This window comes from Giraffa tippelskirchi, chromosome 5, assembly GCF_054371585.1.
Source record: "Giraffa tippelskirchi isolate mGirTip1 chromosome 5, T2T-mGirTip1v1.2.pri, whole genome shotgun sequence".
NCBI lineage: Eukaryota > Metazoa > Chordata > Mammalia > Artiodactyla > Giraffidae > Giraffa > Giraffa tippelskirchi.
In genome coordinates this window covers 19,440,042-19,458,329 of record NC_137279.1, presented here as the reverse complement: position 1 = coordinate 19,458,329, position 18,288 = coordinate 19,440,042, and the positions used below count along the sequence as shown (strand labels likewise).

The 18,288-nt window shown below is 42.5% G+C and overlaps 1 protein-coding gene across 6 annotated transcripts in view; it reads left to right on the top strand.

Annotated features, from left to right (window-relative positions):
* AXDND1 (axonemal dynein light chain domain containing 1) overlaps positions 1-11,879 on the top strand; it is a 69,695-nt gene extending 57,816 nt beyond the window's left edge. For 4 of the 6 annotated variants that reach the window (XM_081485897.1, XM_081485899.1, XM_081485896.1 and 1 more), the window contains exons 23-26: positions 1,670-1,774; positions 8,077-8,159; positions 9,000-9,235; positions 11,616-11,879. In XM_081485897.1, the coding sequence (XP_081342023.1) occupies positions 1,670-1,774; positions 8,077-8,159; positions 9,000-9,235; positions 11,616-11,680 (489 nt within the window). In that variant the 3' untranslated portion in view covers positions 11,681-11,879. Of the gene's footprint in view, positions 1-1,525; positions 1,775-8,076; positions 8,160-8,999; positions 9,236-11,615 lie in introns of all 6 variants that reach the window. The other 2 variants (XR_014052388.1, XR_014052387.1) reach the window with 1 other exon arrangement.
* Positions 11,880-18,288: the final 6,409 nt, after the last annotated feature.

The window sequence follows — 18,288 nt, the reverse complement described above, 5'->3', positions numbered from 1 at the left end:
AGTATTATTTCCTTTTCCTTTATATTTTTAAAGAAAATATATGATGAATATATATATTTAAAGAATGAATATATAATGAAAAAAATATATATATATATATATTTGAGACTCCAAGATGACTAGTGGTAAAGAATCTGCCTGCCAATGCCAGAGACATGAGTTCAATCTCTGAGTCAGGAAGATCCCCTGGAGAAGAAAATGGCAGGCTATAGTCCATGGGAGTCAGACCCGACTTAGTGACCAAACAATAACAAATACAGTGTGTGTATATACATATGTGTGTATACTACTGAAAGTAGAAATAGATCATCTGGAGTAAATGCTTCAACTTCCTTCCTTTCCTCATTTAGATTTAACCATACTTGCAGGTACACTTATGTCTTTATTTTCCAAGGATAAGGTGTCCCTCTTCCTTTCTAAATTCAGCCATTTCCCACTGGCCTCATTCACCTATACTACTGATAACTACACAATCTACCCCTCACTCTGATGCTGTTTCTTTATACTTTCATTGCCATATTTTTCAAATAGTTGTTTAAACTCCTTGTCTCCACTCTTCAGCTTCCACTCTGAGCTGCCTTTTCTCACTCCCCTCAGGCCATCCACACTTCTCTTCTCCTTATCCTATCTCCACTCCTGCTGTGGCATTAATAATAAAAATAACCCTTATTGGGACATTTGTAATAATAATGAAAATACAATGATAACTACCAATAATTGAGTGCCTACCACAGCCTAAATGCTTTGCATATGTTATCTTTTACTTACACAATACAACCTCAGGGTAAATATTATTATTCCCATTTTACAGATAAGAAAACTGAAGCTCAAAAAGGTTAACAGACTTACTGAAAACCATATGCTATAAGTGCCAGAACCAACATTCAAACCTAGTTTAGTCTGGCATAAGAGCCCTTGTAATTCCTGGGCAGATCACTCTCCATTTTGTCTTAATTTACTTCCCTGGGGTGTTTCTTTGTTGTGAATAGTTTAAATGTTGGCATGACCCCAGACCATGACATACATCCTTTACTCACTTTATGTACTGTACAAAGGAATAAAAATATTGTATAACACCCACTCCTCTTTTGATCAGCATTTTCTGTTTTTCTTCTGATATAGTACTTGGCATATAGAAGGCAAAATATATGGAATACATTATTTTTTGGCACCTGAATCTGTCATACCTATTAAATCTCCTCCTTCCCTTCTTCTGAGGCCTGAGTTCAGGTCCTTTCCTCCCTATTTTACAAACTCCTATTCAGCTTTCAAATATCATTTAACTGTAAAAAACAAAAACAAAAACCTGGGGTGTATAGACAAAATGCAGGGCCCTTTTCTGGGTACACATAGCTCTTGGAACTTCCCTTTATGATCACAGTAATCATGTAGACCATAATTATTTTATTGCTCATCTCTCCCATTGTTCCATGAGTTCCTGAGGTCTGAAAGAAATCCTCTTTGTTTGTCTCACAATTACTTCCCTTTGTCCCCACTTCCCCATCCCCGCTAATTTTTCCCACAGTGTCTCCTGTAAGTCTTCTAAATGCTTCCTGAATGATGAAAACAAATGGAAAACCAAAGCTTCAGACATGGTACCAAGCAACTTGCCTTGCCACTGTGTCTCACACCAGCTCACTAACAGGTCTGTGGTATTTCTATGCCCTAGAAACCTTCGACATCTACAGAAAAGGTAAAAATCATTCGAGTCATTGGAGAAGATGAAAATATTCATTCCCAGCCTCTATATGGAACAGATACATTGTCTTCTTGGGTATGTATCTGCAACTCAGCTAGGAAATTCAAAACCAGAAAATTTAACATTATGTAAAAATTATATGGATCTAACATAACTTTTAGCATTTCTAAGAGAACGCCTAAGTAATATATTTTCCAGATTTATTTTTCTCCCAGCATCACCCTTGGAAAGACTCTTGTTTGTTCACAAAAACTTTTCATTCTCTTCCTTAAAACTCATTTTAAAATCAACATTTCATACCTTTCCTTAACTTAATGATATTATGGTCAATATTTGATCAGTTTTAAGAATATATTTGTTCAGCAGACTCTATTGATAACTGTGATAAGAACATACCACCAACCACAAAAATTACTGGGGAATTGGAAACCTTTAGACAGTAGCTATGGAAACTCAGCAGGAAAACAAAGTTAAAACTCTTTCACAAAAAGTTCTAGGATCATTTACACTTAAGTTAGCTCTAGATTTGTATCTCTCTGTACAGGATGCCATGACTTTAGGAATCTCTGGGTGGGCTTCATCCCACTAACCCCCTGAAATGGTATGCAACATTCTGTCTGTATAGTCATACTGTGCATTTTCTTGGGGAGCAAGGGGATGTGCCAGAAATCCATAGACATCATCAAATTTCTCAACCTCAAAGTTAAGAACCATTTCATTGCTAGGAATCTGACCTGTCTGAGTAGGAACTGGTGTGTACAGGCGTGGGGAGCTGTGGTGAGGGTACTGGTGGATGGCAGCTAGATCACTAAAGTGGCTGCATGGTCCAGAGTAGAGGCAGATTGCAGGGATGTATGTGAAGGGAGATTGTAGGAAATAGGCTCCAACTCTGGGAGGAAGAACTGGGTGAAACCATGTGGAGAGTTAGGCAGGAACAGGCAAAATTGGAGAAAGAGTGGTGCACGGGGGTTGGGGGGTTGCAATCACATCCTCCCAAAGTAATGCCTTTTCAACAAGTTTCTAAAATTATGATGTTAATATGTCAGTTGATAGGTTTCCCAGGTGGCTCAATGGTAAAGAATCCGCTTGCCAATGCAGGAGACACGGGTTCGATCCCTAGGTCAGGAAGATCCCCTGGAGGAGGAAGTGGCAACCCGCTCCAGTATTCTTGCCTGGAAAATCCCATGAACAGAAGAGCCTGGAGGGCTATAGTCCATGGGGTCCCAAAGAGTCTGACTCAACTGAACTGAGCATGCACTCGTGTCAGGTGATAAGACTGTGAGGCAAAGATGTAAGGGTAAGCAATGCAGATGCAGTGTCATGAGACGTATTTTTTAAAAAGGCAAACAAAGGGTAGCACTATAATGAGAACCTCCCCCCTCCACCAGTCCCACCCTAAACCTTCCTACCCCAGATTTTCTCAACTGAGGTAAAAACCTTGTTATGCTATCCTGGCAAGGCATCAGTGTGCGTGCTAAGTCGCTTCAGTCATGTCTGACTCTTTGTGAACCCGTGGACTGTAGCCTGCCAAGCTCTTCTGTCCATGGCATTCTCCAGGCAAGAATACTGGAGTGGGTTGCCGTGTCCTCCTCCAGGGGATCTTCCTGACCCAGGGATCGAACCCTCGTCTCTTGTGTCTCCTGCATTGGCAGTTGGGTTCTTTACCATTAGTGCCACCTGGGAAGCCCAGCAAGGCATCAGGGTCTGGCCTAAAGTGTGGCGAGAAGCAGTCAGGAAACTAGGAGCCTGTAGCCTGGGGCAAAATGGAGGGTGTGGTGCTTATCTTTGATGGCGTGGGGCTCCTGCTCCAGGATGCCACAGTTCCATCTGATACAGTGGGGCTGTGTGGCGAGCCCACCTGAGGACGATGTGGTCCAGAAAGTCTATCTCTCGGCTTTGAAAAGTTGCTAATGTTCTACTATAGATCCCTTAAAACCCAGCTGTCCAGGTTCTCATTAAACCATGGGGCCTAAAATGGACTAAAATGCCATCCAGATGTACTTGCAAGTTCCTTGAAGTAAAGAAGAATCACATTCATCCTAGGGGATGGTGACCGGACCACTGCACAGGTAGAAAGGGATCACCAGGTACGCAAACAGAGGGTCCCTAAGTGTGCTAGACAAGTGAAGACAAAGTTGATCTTTGGGGATGTCAGTACCCAGAGAGTGAAGATCCTTGACCTGGAGGAGGTCAGAGATTCGGGGCGAGAGGTGGAGCCTGGGGGAAGGATGCTGTCTTGATGTGGGCTCGGTGGGGCAGGAGGGGGCCTTGTCTCTGTGCTCTTTCCACTTACAAAGACATTGGGGCTCCCTGAGGGCAGTTTAAGATTTTAAAACTTTCACTGTAAAAATTTCTTTTGCTTTGTTTGCTTGTTTTTCCTTTATCCTCCACCCTCCCCCACCCCCACCTGCCCCCCATCTTTCTTTTTTTCTTTTTGACAGACGCTTAGCCTCTGGCCCTAAGAACGTAGCAACCATTTAGCAGGGCTACAGATCTAAGGCACCAGTTCTATTGGGCAGTGGCTCTCTCTCTTTCCAGTCTGCAAACACAGCTCCCAGGAGTCAGTTTGATTGACCCTGGGGAAGGAAAGAGAAAAGGAAGGAAGGGATAGAGAAGCAGAAACCTTGTGGTTTGCAGGTATAACTGGTCATGTCCCTAGGAGCTGAGTGGTAGAGCAGGAGAGGTCAAAGAGATAACTGGGTCCTGGGTTTCCAGTGAGAAGTAGTTCCAGACCCCTGGGAGGTTAGGAGCCTGAACATGCAGAATTCCAGTTATTCCTCATAGCTCCTCCTTCAAATGACTCCAGAACAGGGTTTTCTGGGGGCTGAGTTATGACTGATCAACAGGAGTAGTGGTGGTGAGTTACCACCAGCTTAGACAGGCTAATTGCTTGGCCTGTTAAACCAGAGCCTTATTCATATTGTTACCTGATGCCCTAGTGTCCACTGTAACTAGGAGAGGGAGAGGGGTGGACTATCAATTATTCAAAACTCTCTTCAGTTAGCTGGAAATTAGGACTTTGTGGGAATTCCTGAAGAGTTGGAGAAGGAAATGGCAACCCACTCCAGTGTTCTTGCCTGGAGAATCCCAGGGTTGGCAGAGCCTGGTGGGCTGCCATCTGTGGGGTCGCACAGAGTCGGATACGACTGAAGCGACTTAGCAGCAGTAGCAGGAGCAGTACTCAAAGCAGGAAGTGAAAGTGAAAGTGAAGTCGTGTCTGACTCTTTGTGACCCCATGGACTGTAGCCTACCAGGCTTCTCCATCTATGGGATTTTCCAGGCAAGAATACTGGAGTGGGTTGCCATTTCCTTCTCCAGGAGATCTTCCCGGGTCTCTCGCATTGTAGACAGACGCTTTACCGTCTGAGCCACCAGGAACTCAAAGCAGGAAGCATGCACAAAACTCGGCCGGCTGTGCCTGTTTCAGGCACTTTTCGGTCTGGCACTTCCTGATTTCACTGGTGAATCAAGCGACCCCAGTAAGCGGCCCTGACTCTGCCTCTGCACATCCTGGGGAAAGGCTGCTTGGCCCTAGGGTGCCGCCTGATTTAATCATGTCTGAGAACTTGCTGCAGGGCACCCTTTGTGGCCCTCTCTGAATGGGAATCATTTCAAAGTTGTCCCTGAAGGAGAAGCAGCCTGAACTCTAACAATTTGCTGAGGGTGGAGGTATGGGAAGACTAAATTCACCAAACTCTCCCACAGTGTTCAGCTGACCCCAGGTACTGCCGCCTGGCTGCATGAGCTGGGTTGCCTAAGGCTCAGCTACCCTAACTAGCAAGATGTTAGGAACAATCTCTTTTAGGCCTGCCTTCAAACCACAGGTTCTGGCTGTTTGTAAAGAGTTGTACATATGAGAAAGATGGGAGATTTTTGCTGATTACCTCTGAACTCCTTTGAAAGAAAGAGTAGGGGCCAGACTTGGAGGATCAGTCATATTTTTTTCACTGAGCTAAAGGAAGCACTTAGAAACCTGTGTTTTCCTTCCACAATACCATGTACCCTTGGCATAGGTGTTAAGAGCAGTGACCAAGTTATCCATCTTTTAACAGAAGCAGAGCAGGCTCCTTGGAATTGGTGGGTCTGGAAAATATGTCCAAAGCTGACAGGGTCACTGTGGATGGCTAGGCATTCAGTACTGAGCATTGGATTCCAAGGAACTGGGTTTGAAGCCAGATCCTCCTTGAAATAGTCTCAAGCTAAAGCCCATTAGTGGGTTTCCCTGGTGACTCAGCATTAAAGACTCCTCCTGCCAATGCAGAAGACACAAGTTTGATCCCTGGTCAGGGAAGGGATGCTGCAAAACAACTAAGCCTGTGAGCCACAACTATTGAGCCTGTGCTCTAGAGCCCGGGAGCCACAATTATTGAAGCCATCACAATGAGAAGCTCGTGCACCGTAACTAGAGAGGAGCCCCTGCTCACTGCAACAAGAAAAAGCCTGCGCAGCAATGGAGACCCAGCACGGCCAAAAATAAATTAAAAAAAATTTTTTTTAATTTAAGCCCATTAGTAGAGCCAGACCTCAGAAAACCAAGCCAAAAAGTCCAGAGGCATAATTGGAGTCTGATAGAGAGACTAGCTGAAAGCTACAGCAGGTTGGCACAAACAAGGATGGTCCAATGCAGTTGCTTCCAAGAGCCATGTGGCCCATGTTTATCTCTATTATATAGTGGGTGAAAGAGCATAAAAATCAGAGGAAGCTTCAAAATATGAAAAAAGGGCTCAAGGCAGAGTCTCTGTAATTTCTCTTGAGGCATCTATATCTAGTGGGCTTCCCAGGTGGCTCATTGGTAAAGAATCCAGTTCACCTGCCAAGCATGAGATGTGAGTCCAATCTCTGGGTCGGGAAGACCCTGGGAGAAGGAAATGGGAACACACTCCAGTATTCTTGCCTGGGAAATCCCATGGATAGAGGAGCCTGGCAGGCCATCATCCATGGGGTTACAGAAGAGTTGGACATGACTTAGCGACTAAATAACAACAACAACAGTCTGTATCCATATATATGGCTGATGCAGGGAAGTTTGCCCCTTAGCATACATAGAGGAGGCCATAATTCTAGAAACCCAACCGTCCAGCATTTTGGACCATGGGAATTTCCTATTGAAGAATTTGAAAAGGACCATAAAACATCTGTACTTGGTGGTTTCAAACAGAGGAATGCTTCCCTCATACCTTGTAACTAAATATCTGTTCTTTGAATGAATGAGGAGAGAGTCAGAAGGCTGAAAGTTAAGGTTCACAGAGTACAGTCCTGATCTACTTTGGTTTCCACCTGTAGTTAAAACTGCTTCATGTAGCTGTACAAATCATGTGTGGAATTCCAGTTCCAGAAACCTCTGCTGTGAAAAACCTTCCTTTTGGATTCAAAGAGCAAATAAATTAGTAGTATGTGCTGTATAAGCGAGGCCATGTGACACATTGCTGGTCCAGCCTGAACAAGAACAGATTTATTATCCAAAGGGGAAGCAAGACAGAAAGAGGAAAAATATGTGACTGGGACAATAGCAAGAGAATAAAAGAGCTAGAGGAAAAGTGAACTTGTTTGATAGTTTATTTTTGCTGGTTTGCTTTTTGAAAAAGTGAGGATAGTACAGTAGCATGTGTGACTGAGGATGGAGAGGCCAAGATGAAGGTTTTGCTTTAACCACTTGATATTTGTGTGATTATGGCAGACTGCCTATCCTCTTAGAGCCCCCTTTCCATCTAGAAGGTGGGGTTTGCCTTTTACTTGTCTCTGTTGGGGAAATATGGATAAATGAGATTTTTAAAGTACACAGGTCTGGAAAAATGCCTCATAATATTCATTTTAACATACAATTTTTGTCTTCTAAATTTTCTCTTTTGTTTTCCTCTTATTTTGTTTTCTGGAGTATATTTAGAGTCAAAATAAGTGTGAGGTGTTTTTTTTTTAATATATTTTCACTGCTTTGATATTTATGAAGTTTCCTAAGAAACTGAAAGATCTGATTGGATTATGCAATGTTATGTGCTTAGTGAAGTAAATTATTAATGAGAGAAATATAGTTGATTTCCTTGATATTTAACTTGATTAGAGAAACATGTTTGCCCTTCTCTTTATTTTTTAGACTTTCTCTTCTTTCCCTGCTTCTTTTTGTTGATATTGTTTTCCCTGCTTCTTCTTTACAACTCTAATAAAGTTTATATCCACTTGAGTATGAATAATTGGCAATCTGGTATGATATTTGGCCACAGTAAATCGCTGTTCTTCTTTCATATTAAGAATGTGTTTAATCATCTACTATATAAATATGAATAGTAGAAAAAGATGGCTTGGTCCAGAGCATCCTGAAGAAAGAGACTGTTTACTATTGGGACTCTCAGTTCATTCATAGTACATACTTTTCTTGTCAGAGAGAATCAGCTAATCAAGGTACATTGGCCCCAAAGTATCTTGAAGCAATGGCTATACTTGATCGCACACAGGAGAAGTTAATGTAAGTATGAGACACCACAATGGTAAGAAGACAAAGATTGTTGTCCAGGAGATCTAGCTGAAAAATGCACACTTATTTTTGGTTCTCCTGTTTCCTTTTTCCTTACAAGCAGGATGGGTACCATCAAATCGTCTGGAGGCAATGAATTAAACTGCTCCAGTAGGGACAGCTGTCCTCAGTGACAAGGTGGAGGAAGTCCAGTGTGTATGTGTATATATAGGGTGGGAGCAGAGTGTGAGGAGTGATCCCGCTCAGTATGTTTTAAGAGATGAACTAGAGATATGAATGAAACTAGGAGAAGCTATTGTGTGCAAGTAAGAAGGTTACATAACCCAAATAGTAGGAAGGACAATAGAGTTAAGATGGCTAAGAAACTACGAGAAGAAGAGATATAAACATATATGTTCCAGTTATTAAGCACACCTCAAAGTGGTTTTTTTGATTCTAAGATCTGGTTTTAAAGGTGCTGGAAAATAAGGGACACTATTTTATTTGCTTGTTGAATAATATCAATATAGAGAAGCCAAGCTTAACCACTGAAAAGGGTTCCTTGGCTATTGGTGGAGAATTCCAAATATCCAAAAGTCAGTTTTCATTAAGAAATTATGAATATATTCTTAAATTGCACCATGACTGCAACTCTGACATTACCTTCTAGAGTAGCTCCTAGACCCTCAGTTCTTGGCTAAACATTGATGCTGCTGCTTTCCTTATTTGTGCTGTTCGTACATATTCTTCTCATCCCACTACCTTTTTTTGGACAAAGAGTTTCTAGATCTGAAAGATACTTTTTCAGGCCTTTCCATTTTATTGTGTTTCTCTGGACTTTGTCAACATCAGAGAGGTCGAAAGCAGAGCCAGACGAGCTGAGGAGAGGTTTGATGATGTGAATGAAAGACTTCATTATACCCTTATAAGAAATAAAGAACTGGAGAAAGAATTAGAGGAAGTATTGATGAAGTATAAAACTAAGGAGTCTGAAGAAGAAGAAGAAAATGAAGGAGAAAGAGAAGAAGAAAAAGAAGAAGAAGAAGAAATCAGACTACTTGAAAAACCCCCAAAATCTCCAAAGAAAGGTGAGCATTGCTTTCTCATTTTTGCTTCATTTGGATAGTACTTATGAGTGAAAACTTGATTGGGTCATAAATATTTTAGAAGAGTATTAATATTTATAGTGGTGATCTACTAGTTCATACTTCTCCTAGGAATGCAGACACACACACACACACACACATCCAAATGACTAACAATGCTGACTAATAAACTAATATGAGATACAATTTTAACTTTTTAAAAAAGCTTTTTAAAAACAAAGAATACAGTGCTGGACAGAGGGGACAAAGTAGTTAGTTTTCCAAATAGTATTTGTGGATGGACAGACAGGTATAACTCTTTCAGAAAGCAGTTTGAGAGTATGTATGGGTAGGCCTCAAAAATATACATATATTTTGACTTAATAATTTCACTCTTGAGAATCTAGTCAAAGGAAATAATCACAGTTTTTTTAAGCCAGAAAAAAAAGACCAGAACAAATATGCCTAAACATTGATACATTGTTTCTGGTTGCTAAAGGTTTATGGGGAATTTTGTCTTTAGTTTTTAGTACTTAATGGATTGTCTATGATGAAAATAATCTTTATTCAACAAGAAAAGGAATTTCACTCTTCATTTTCTTATCTCTAATTAATCTGTAATCTTCCCTCAAAGAGTTTTTAATATCCCCTATATTGGAGGCTATTTTTTGATTTTTGCTTTCACCTTCAACCTGCAGTCTGTTCCCAGGACAGGTCCTGGTGCCAGGGGTGGTACTGGGCAGATATCTATTATCTATTTTTCTCTGTCACCCCTGTCTCTACCTCTGCCTTCAACAAAAGCAGTAAGTTGGCCAGTCCCTCACAGTCTCTGGCCCAGCTGTGGTATATCCTGTCAGTACTCGAGCAGGAGGAATCTGAGTCCATTTTCTCTCCTCCTGTTAACTCTGAAGTGATAAAATGTTAATCACTCCAGGTGTAAAGATCCTTTAGCCTTAGGTCTGAATGTATATGAGTAGTTTTCATGAAATAAAAAAAAATGTTATCTTCTATTGTGGTGTGATTTTATCCCAATAATCTGGAAACTAGACTTTCCCTAGATTGTTGTTGTCGCTAAGTTGTGTCCGACTCTTTGCGACCCCATGGACTGTAGCCCATCAGGTTCCTACATCCATGGTGTAAATTACTATATGCAAACCACAGAAAAGGTCTTCATGTTAAACTGGAGAGGTCACCTCAACATGGAATGGGTGACTTTAGTTTCGTCCATTTCCATAAAAGTCTTGGGGATTAGTTTAAATACACAAATAAAACATTTTAATAATGTTAGGTGGAGGATAACTATTCAGTTAGGTCCCAGCCTGCAAACAATAACGTACACAAGGATACAACCCCTCTTCTCCCTCCTTTCCACACCCCCCATCAGAGTCACTGCTAGGGACTCAAAAGAGGATCAGAAGCCTTGCAAAGCTTAGGGGAACAGGCTGCTAAGCAAGGCAGTCCCCATGCCATGCAAGTGACCTAAACATTTCTCTGAAAAATCCACAAGTTAGACATTCCTTAGAGTTAGCAGGCAGCTCCTTTAAAAAAAAAAAAAAAAAAAAACACACAGATACCTTGGAGCAACCTGACATGCATATGGAACATACTGGGTCATATTTTATGAGTTAGTGCAGGGAGATCACTTCTCACCTAATCTTTGTCCAGTGAAGGACTGGAAAATCATACAGTGAAGGAAGGAGCCTTGTGAATGCTGAGTAAGGAAAACATTTGGATGGAGTAGGAAGACATTTATTTTTATGTCATTATTTTTAACAGTTAGTGAATCACTGTGTTCTGAGTTATTGATAAAGAAAAGAATGGAGCGGGGTATTTACAAAGATGAATGTGGCTTAGTCTCTGATCAAAGTGAGGCCTGTGATGAGGAATGGGGACAAGACAGGGTGTGAACAAGGGGACGGTTGAATGTGAGAGGAAGATGACTGCAGCCAGTCAGAAGGGTTCCAAACAATTGGGAAGCTTGGTTTCATGGAGCAATCAGAGACAGCAGGCTTGTGTAGGACCTGTGCATGAGAGAGTGGAGGGAACAGGGACCAAGAGACACAACAGGGGTACAGCCGTGGATATGGGAGGGTTCTGGATACCAGCTCTATTTGAAAATTTTTCCCTACTAAGTTTGGAGTATGTACTGGAAGGAAGGAAGGAAGGAAGAACTGGTCTTCTTTCTCTTCTCTCCTGACTACCTATAAACTTTGAGAACATACATTCTCAATCCCAGTAACCAATGTGGAGTCGAATTTTGGGCACATGGTTTGTAGCTTGGGGGTTACTCATGCAGACAGAATTTTTAAAATGCTTTGTAAAATCAAAAGTCCTTAATAAATGTAAGGTATTATTACTACAATAATTGTTTTGGTCTTTTCAGAGGTACAGCGCAAGGATGGTTCTAAATCCAAACTCCGGATTAAATCCAAGACGAAACTCAAATAGCAACCACAGTATGCTGGGCTACACCACACCACACCCATCCTAGATATCTCTGCACTTTTGAACTGGCAATGTGGCTCAACTGACTGGACTCCCTTTGCAGCAGACAACTCAGGAACATCTTTTCTTTAAAAGTCACAGTGATGGCTCTAGGCAATCAATCAGTTAGCTTATTTCCAAAATTAAAAATGGTTTGTGTAAAGGTTTTCTAGCCTTTTCAGTTGATTTCCCAGCAGAAGTCTATGAAAAGTGTCAGCTTCTGTCAAGAAAATTATGCTTTCTGAGGACTTTGAACTCTGCAGAGGAGAATGGCAAATAAAAAGCATTACTTTTTTCAATTTAAAAGAGGGGATCCTGATAACACTGTTAGGTTTCTGCAGCATTTTCAGATTTCTTATTTCAGAAAATAAGAAATAGTTCTTTTAAAATAATTTTAAAATAATTTTTTTCTTCTTTTTAAATAATTTTATTTATTTATTTTTGGTTGTGCTGGGTCTTCATTACTGTGTGAGCTGTTCTCTACTTGAGGTGAGTAGAGACTACCTCTTTAGTTATGCGGGTTTCTCATGGTTGTGGCTTCTCTTGTTGTGGAACAAGGGCTGTAGGGTGCGGGAGCTTCAGTAGTTGCAGCGTATGGGCTCAGTGGTTGCAGTTCCCGGACTCCTGAGCACAGGCTCAATAGTTGTGGTACACATACACAGGCTTAGTTGCTCCTCGGCATGTGGGATCTTCCCAGACTAGGGATCAAATCCGTATCTCCTGCATTGGCAGGTGGATTCTTCACTGAGCCAGGAGGGAAGACTCTTACTCCAGGCATGCTTAAGATTTATCTGGTCTTCACAATAACCCTGCAAAGTAGGTAGAGGAGAGACTGTTTACCCCCATTTCTCAGAAGATGAAATTGAGGCCCCAAATGGGCAAAAACTCCCCCAAGGTCTCAGAGCTGATTGGTGTCAGAGACCCCAGCTTGCTGGCTCTGTGTCTGGATTGTCCGACAATGGTGATAGGCTACCAGGCCATTGCTCAGATGGCTTCCTTCACAGGGGCCAGTGTTATTGAAGATTCACCCAGAATCTCCATTTTTTGCTTGTATTACCTCATTTGTCTGCTCTGTTCATGACTCTGGATGCATCTTGGCATTAGAGATGGACCAAGCTGCAAAAGTATGTTGCAGATGACAAATGGACATCTGGGTGGTCACTCAACCAGGGGTCCCTCCTACCTCACTGCTCCGGGCTCTCTTGCATTTGTTTTATCTCTCCCTGGCTCCAGACACTTATGAGATTTCTTGACCTGCTTTGGTTCCACATATTTGCTGTTCCTTTGGATTTATCTCTTGAAATTGTAGGATTTTGTCTGTTCCTTAAGCCTCAGAAACCCTCTGACTGCAGAGTCCTCAGCCCTGTTTAAGTCCAACCCCTGGTCAGGCCTGCCTTGACCCACACATACCAAAGTGTTTGTGGGGTGGGTTTCAAAATTGCTTGGGGTCAATCTAAGCCTACTGGATGACTCCTTAATTCTGGGGAAAGAAAACGTGAAATTCTTCAGACAATTGACTAGGCTTGTGGCCCACCTGAAAGCCACAGATCAGGCTACTGGCTCACACTTCCAGGTACCACTTGGTAGGGCAGAGCCAGCCCCACCTTTTCGCTTTCCTAGAGAGATTCTTGAATGATTCTAGCAAACTGGGGGTTTTTTGGTGAAATTTCAGAACACTTGAAAAAAATTAATTCCCTGCTTTGTAGGAATGAGTGGTCGTTTTCATAGAAATCAGCAGCCACCGTGCCTGAACACAAGAGTCTAGCCCCTCAGAATGTATCAGCTCCATTAGGTGGAAGGCTGTCTTAAAGGTCAGAGTGATGCCGGATGCCACTACAATTAGAATGAGATGTTGGGTACCTAGCTGGGGTGGCTTGGTTGTGAATCACAAAAACCCATTCTTGCAAACCCCAAATGAAAGAATAATTTATTGAAAGCATGTTGGGGAGCTCAAATTGAAGGTTTGAAGGAAGGTCTTAAAGAACCAGGCTAAGAATAAGATAGGATCAGGTAGTTTAGATCAGAAGCCAAAGTTGCTTCACCATCTCACCCAGTTGCTACCACCAATTGAACTCCAGTCATTTCTTCCATCCTTATATTATTCTTAAAGTCCCCCGAGGGAGAAAGGCCACCTTGTAGTCACAAACCACCAATGGATGTACCAGGGATGGTGAGAAGACGTCAGGGGTCCCTCTAGCTTCCTAGAAGGGAAGGCAGGACACCTGGCTCTTCCGTTTCATTGAGACGGAGCACAGTACTGGGGAAGGAAGCACCCAGAGAAGATCAGGCTGGTGGGAGGAAGGTGTAATGAGCATTTGGTGGTTTTTTAAAAAGTATTCTACAGAGAAGGCCTCTGCACTATGGCTTTCTGAAAGTTGTCCTGGGCATCTTCACTTTCCCAAGTAGCTGACTTGTGAGAAATTTTAGGTAGTCCTGAGACACTGCCATACCTTCTCAAGATGACCCTGAGGTGGTCTCCTGAGCAGAGTGGAGGGAGGAGCTCTTATTCTGTTTCTCTGGCAGTGAGGCTCTTGTGCTTGCGACAAAGGAGACCAGCCACTCTGCTCAGCTGTTCAGACAAAGCTGTGCTGACCGGATGGGCCTCATCACACTCCTCAGTGTCCCAATCTCAGTGGTGACGTGTTCCACATCCCTAGGGAGCCAAGGTGGTAGTGTCTTAGGGACCTTAAGAAGTTTGGTGAGCAAGTCCCCAGTCTACCAGGCCTGGCTCTTCACCACACACCCAGACCTATCCACACATGTGGGCACCGTGCAACTCTCTCCTAAGAGTTCTGGTTCTACACTACAGTTCTACCCACTTGACCGTGGTCAAGTCACTTGTCGTTACTTTCTGGCCCACATTGGCTAGTCTTTCCTCTTGCTTTTGGTCTTTCCCAGCTGGAGATCAATGACTCAGATGTTGCCTGGGTAACCTACATTTTGCATTTCACTTTCAAAGACGGCTGAGAATTCGGCTGAAGGCCCCAAATCTAGAGCACCGTGTGCCCACTTCTGGATATTCCAAATAAGCCTGCCACCTATGAGCAAGCATTTTCCCACAGGTAGCAGAGGAGCTGTTCTGAAATTAGTATGACTGTTGTAGCCTTATGGCCTAGGGCCTGCTTACCTCCAAAACTGGGGGTGCTTGTTCTCTGAGCCTGAGGCTGAGGTCCTCTGTGTCTGGAGTTCATCAGAACTTCTCCTCTAAACAACAGACAGTCCATTCCAGCCAAGTCTGCCACAGCCTCAAGACAGTCTCCTATTTCAGGACTGTTGAGAAAGCCCACTACTCCCCCTGGCCTCAAAGATGAACTCTGCCACGTACAGGTTTTCAAGAAGCAGGACTTCCTGGATGGTGCATCTTGTCTGAGATGGGGCATCTAAGAGTAGGACCAATGAAGGCAGCCTTCCAGAGGTTCCTAAATAATCCCAGTACACAGCGGTGCCATTGGCCTGGGCAGTGTTCCTGTGGTTCTCGAATGGCTGATGAAAGGGCTCTTGCATGTCTTTCTGGATTGCAGAGGCTTTTGTATGGAGAGCATCCTCCTGTACTTGCAGGGGTTGGATCCCATGAGGCCCAGTATGACAGAGGCATACTTTAGGCTACCTCTAGGCCAGCTGTGAGAAAACTTCTGAAAGTCTAAAGGTAAGAGTAACAGTTCTCATCATCTGTCTCACCAAGGCAAAGTGCTTTTTGGCAGACTATATTTCCATCCCAGATGTCCAGCAGATGCTAGAGTTTATAAGATACAGCCAGTAATCCATCTCCCATTTTCTACTCTGGCCACTCAAATAATCAAAACAAGGTAAGAAAGAAGAGCATGTCTGATTTCTGGCTAGAATATTGCTCATCAAGAGGAGAAACTCCTCTCTTCTGTCCAGCTTTTGCATTACTTTCATAAAAAAAGCATTTGAAACAAATGCTTGAAATACTGCAGGGCAGGGGGATTCTAATACAGGAGACCTCATATGCAGCTTCTTAAGCTGGTTCTTATCCAAGAACAACCACCGTGGGGACATGAGTTCCTGGCCATTGGGGGCTAATTTTGAAGCATGGGGACAACCTGCATTAGGGGCCAGGCTCCTATTTGGATGGACCCAATTACTGTCATTTAGATCTACTGGGCTAAAATCAGAAAAATAATAATAGTCATGATTTATTGAGCACTTACCTAGTTTATAAGCACTGGGTTAAGCATTGCAAATTACCTTACAAATGACAGTGTTTAGTCACAACAACTCTGTGAGGTGGGTTCTACTGTTATCCCCTTTGATGTCAGGATAAGTTGCACATCCAAGGTTAAACATCTAATAAGTTATTGAGTCTGGATCAAATCTGGTGTATCTGACAGCAGAGTCCAAGCTCTCAGTTAACAGTGCTACTTTCCCTCCATGCTCAGAAAAAGCTAGAGGTCCTGTTGATGAACCCTCTTCAAATGGGTTTGACTTCTACATTCTCTACTTACTGTTCAGCTCAAATACTGAGCAAATGCACCAACACATAAATCAAAATTCTAGAGGAAAGCAGAACCTTCACAGTCCTGATAGACTCTGCCAAAGAACATTGCAGCAGCCAGGAGCAATCTAATGAGGAGGAACATATTTACTCTATCATCCAGAAATGGTCCCCAAGGATGTGGAATGCAGAAACATTGGTGAAACGACCTACCAGGCTTCCAGATACAAGAGAGTTCAAACTGCAGAGTTCCAGGCTTACCTGAGGGTTGCCCTTGAAGTTCCAAGGAAGACCTGCTAAGCCCCCTTAGGATGATCTCTGTTTTTAATATTGAGTTGTACAAGCTGTTATCTCCATGTTGTACTTCCCAGACTCCAGAACTGTAAGAAATAAACTCCTGTGGTTTATAAGCCACCATCTGTGGTATTCTGTTGTAACATCCTGAACTAAGACACTGCTACTCTGTTAACATTAAAGTAAATTTCCAGAGAAAAACTGTTCCCTAGCATGTATCCTAGTTTTGGATAATACTGTCCAGCTTGTCCTCTACTATCATTTCAAGATAAGTAACAGTTGGAATGTAGCACCTGGGTCTCAAGAGAAGACTTCTGCTGCTGAGACCTTGTGGACAGCACTATCAGCTCACTAAGTAGTCTTTGAAGAATTTGCCTTTGACTACTCACTATGCCCTTTCACCGAGAACAGTTTCATAGCAGCTTATCCCCATTATTCCTTCCATCAAGCCCTCCTACCCTAACTAAAAGTTGGTTGATACCTAAAGATGCCATAGATCACTCAAGAAGACCTGGAAGGTACCCTCTGCAAGGCAATGAACAATTTAAATGTTGACTCGAGACAGACATCAGAGGAGACCAACCAATGGGTGATACCATAGGCATTCCCCAGATACATAGACAAATCTGAAATTGACAAAAAGAACCATGCTCTAAGGAATTATTAAGAGTCCTAAAAGCCATCATTGCATTATTACCCTGGCATTCACTTATTGTTCTATTCCTGCCTCTGGTTATGTCTGAACTAGCATGATCTTACCACCTCCTTCATTGCTCATGCCAATATTTGCCACCCTGAAATTAGGAACCATCTGTATGGGACAAAAAGTGACCAACTATCCTTGATGCCGCCTTAACTCCAGTAACCAGTACACTTGGATGGGTATGGGCAGTGGTCATGAGAAATACTTCCCACTTCAAGGAGGCTCTAATTGCCACTGGTCCTTTAAATGGGGTGGACTATCTATGACCGGGCCCTAGCTGGTCCACAAAAGCAAACTGCAAACCCTAATATATTAGCTATTCTAGGAAATCACCCAGGAGCTTCCCCCCCGCAACCCCGCCCCAACTCTCATCCTATCACTGCTTCATCAGTGATTGGTTTCCTCTCTGGCATCATATTCCTGGTTCTGGCAATTTTTGTTAGCTGCCTTTGGCTTACTTGGATTTGACAGCCATTTGGATTCCACATTTTGTATTTTGGCACTTCTGCATGGTTTAGAACTTTTCTTGCTCCTTTGGCTTCAGAATCCTGCATTTTCTTCAGCAGAGGTGACTCAATCCATGACTTTCAGCACTGCCGCTCCTCCACGAACTAGTATGATCTTTGGGAGGAAGGACTGGAAAGACTTTTGATAAGATATGGAAATATTTATCAGAATTGGATGAAACAGTCTTTTGAAACAAAATTGAAAGTTATAGTCTCAATAATTAGCAACTTTATAAGCAGATTATTATATCAATAAATTAATTTGGCATGGTGTAGGAAAACGTGGGTTTTGAAGTCATCTAATACGTCCAGTGTAACCTTGGGAAGATGGATTGCTTGGCTGAAATTTTAAGCTAGTAAGATTGGGTGAGAATGTGTAGTTTTCCCAGCTGTGAATGCAGATGAGGAGGCAGCCTAGAGATGTATGACAGTGATGACCCTAAAGCTGGCATCATTTTGTCCAGCTTTATTATAATGTGCTGTTAGGAAGTTTTTTTAAATTGAGGCAGCATTAGTATATAACATTATGTAAGTTTTGTGTGTACAACATTATGTTTGACTTCTGTATATATGATAGCATACTCACCATCAAAAGTTTAGTTTCCATCTGTCA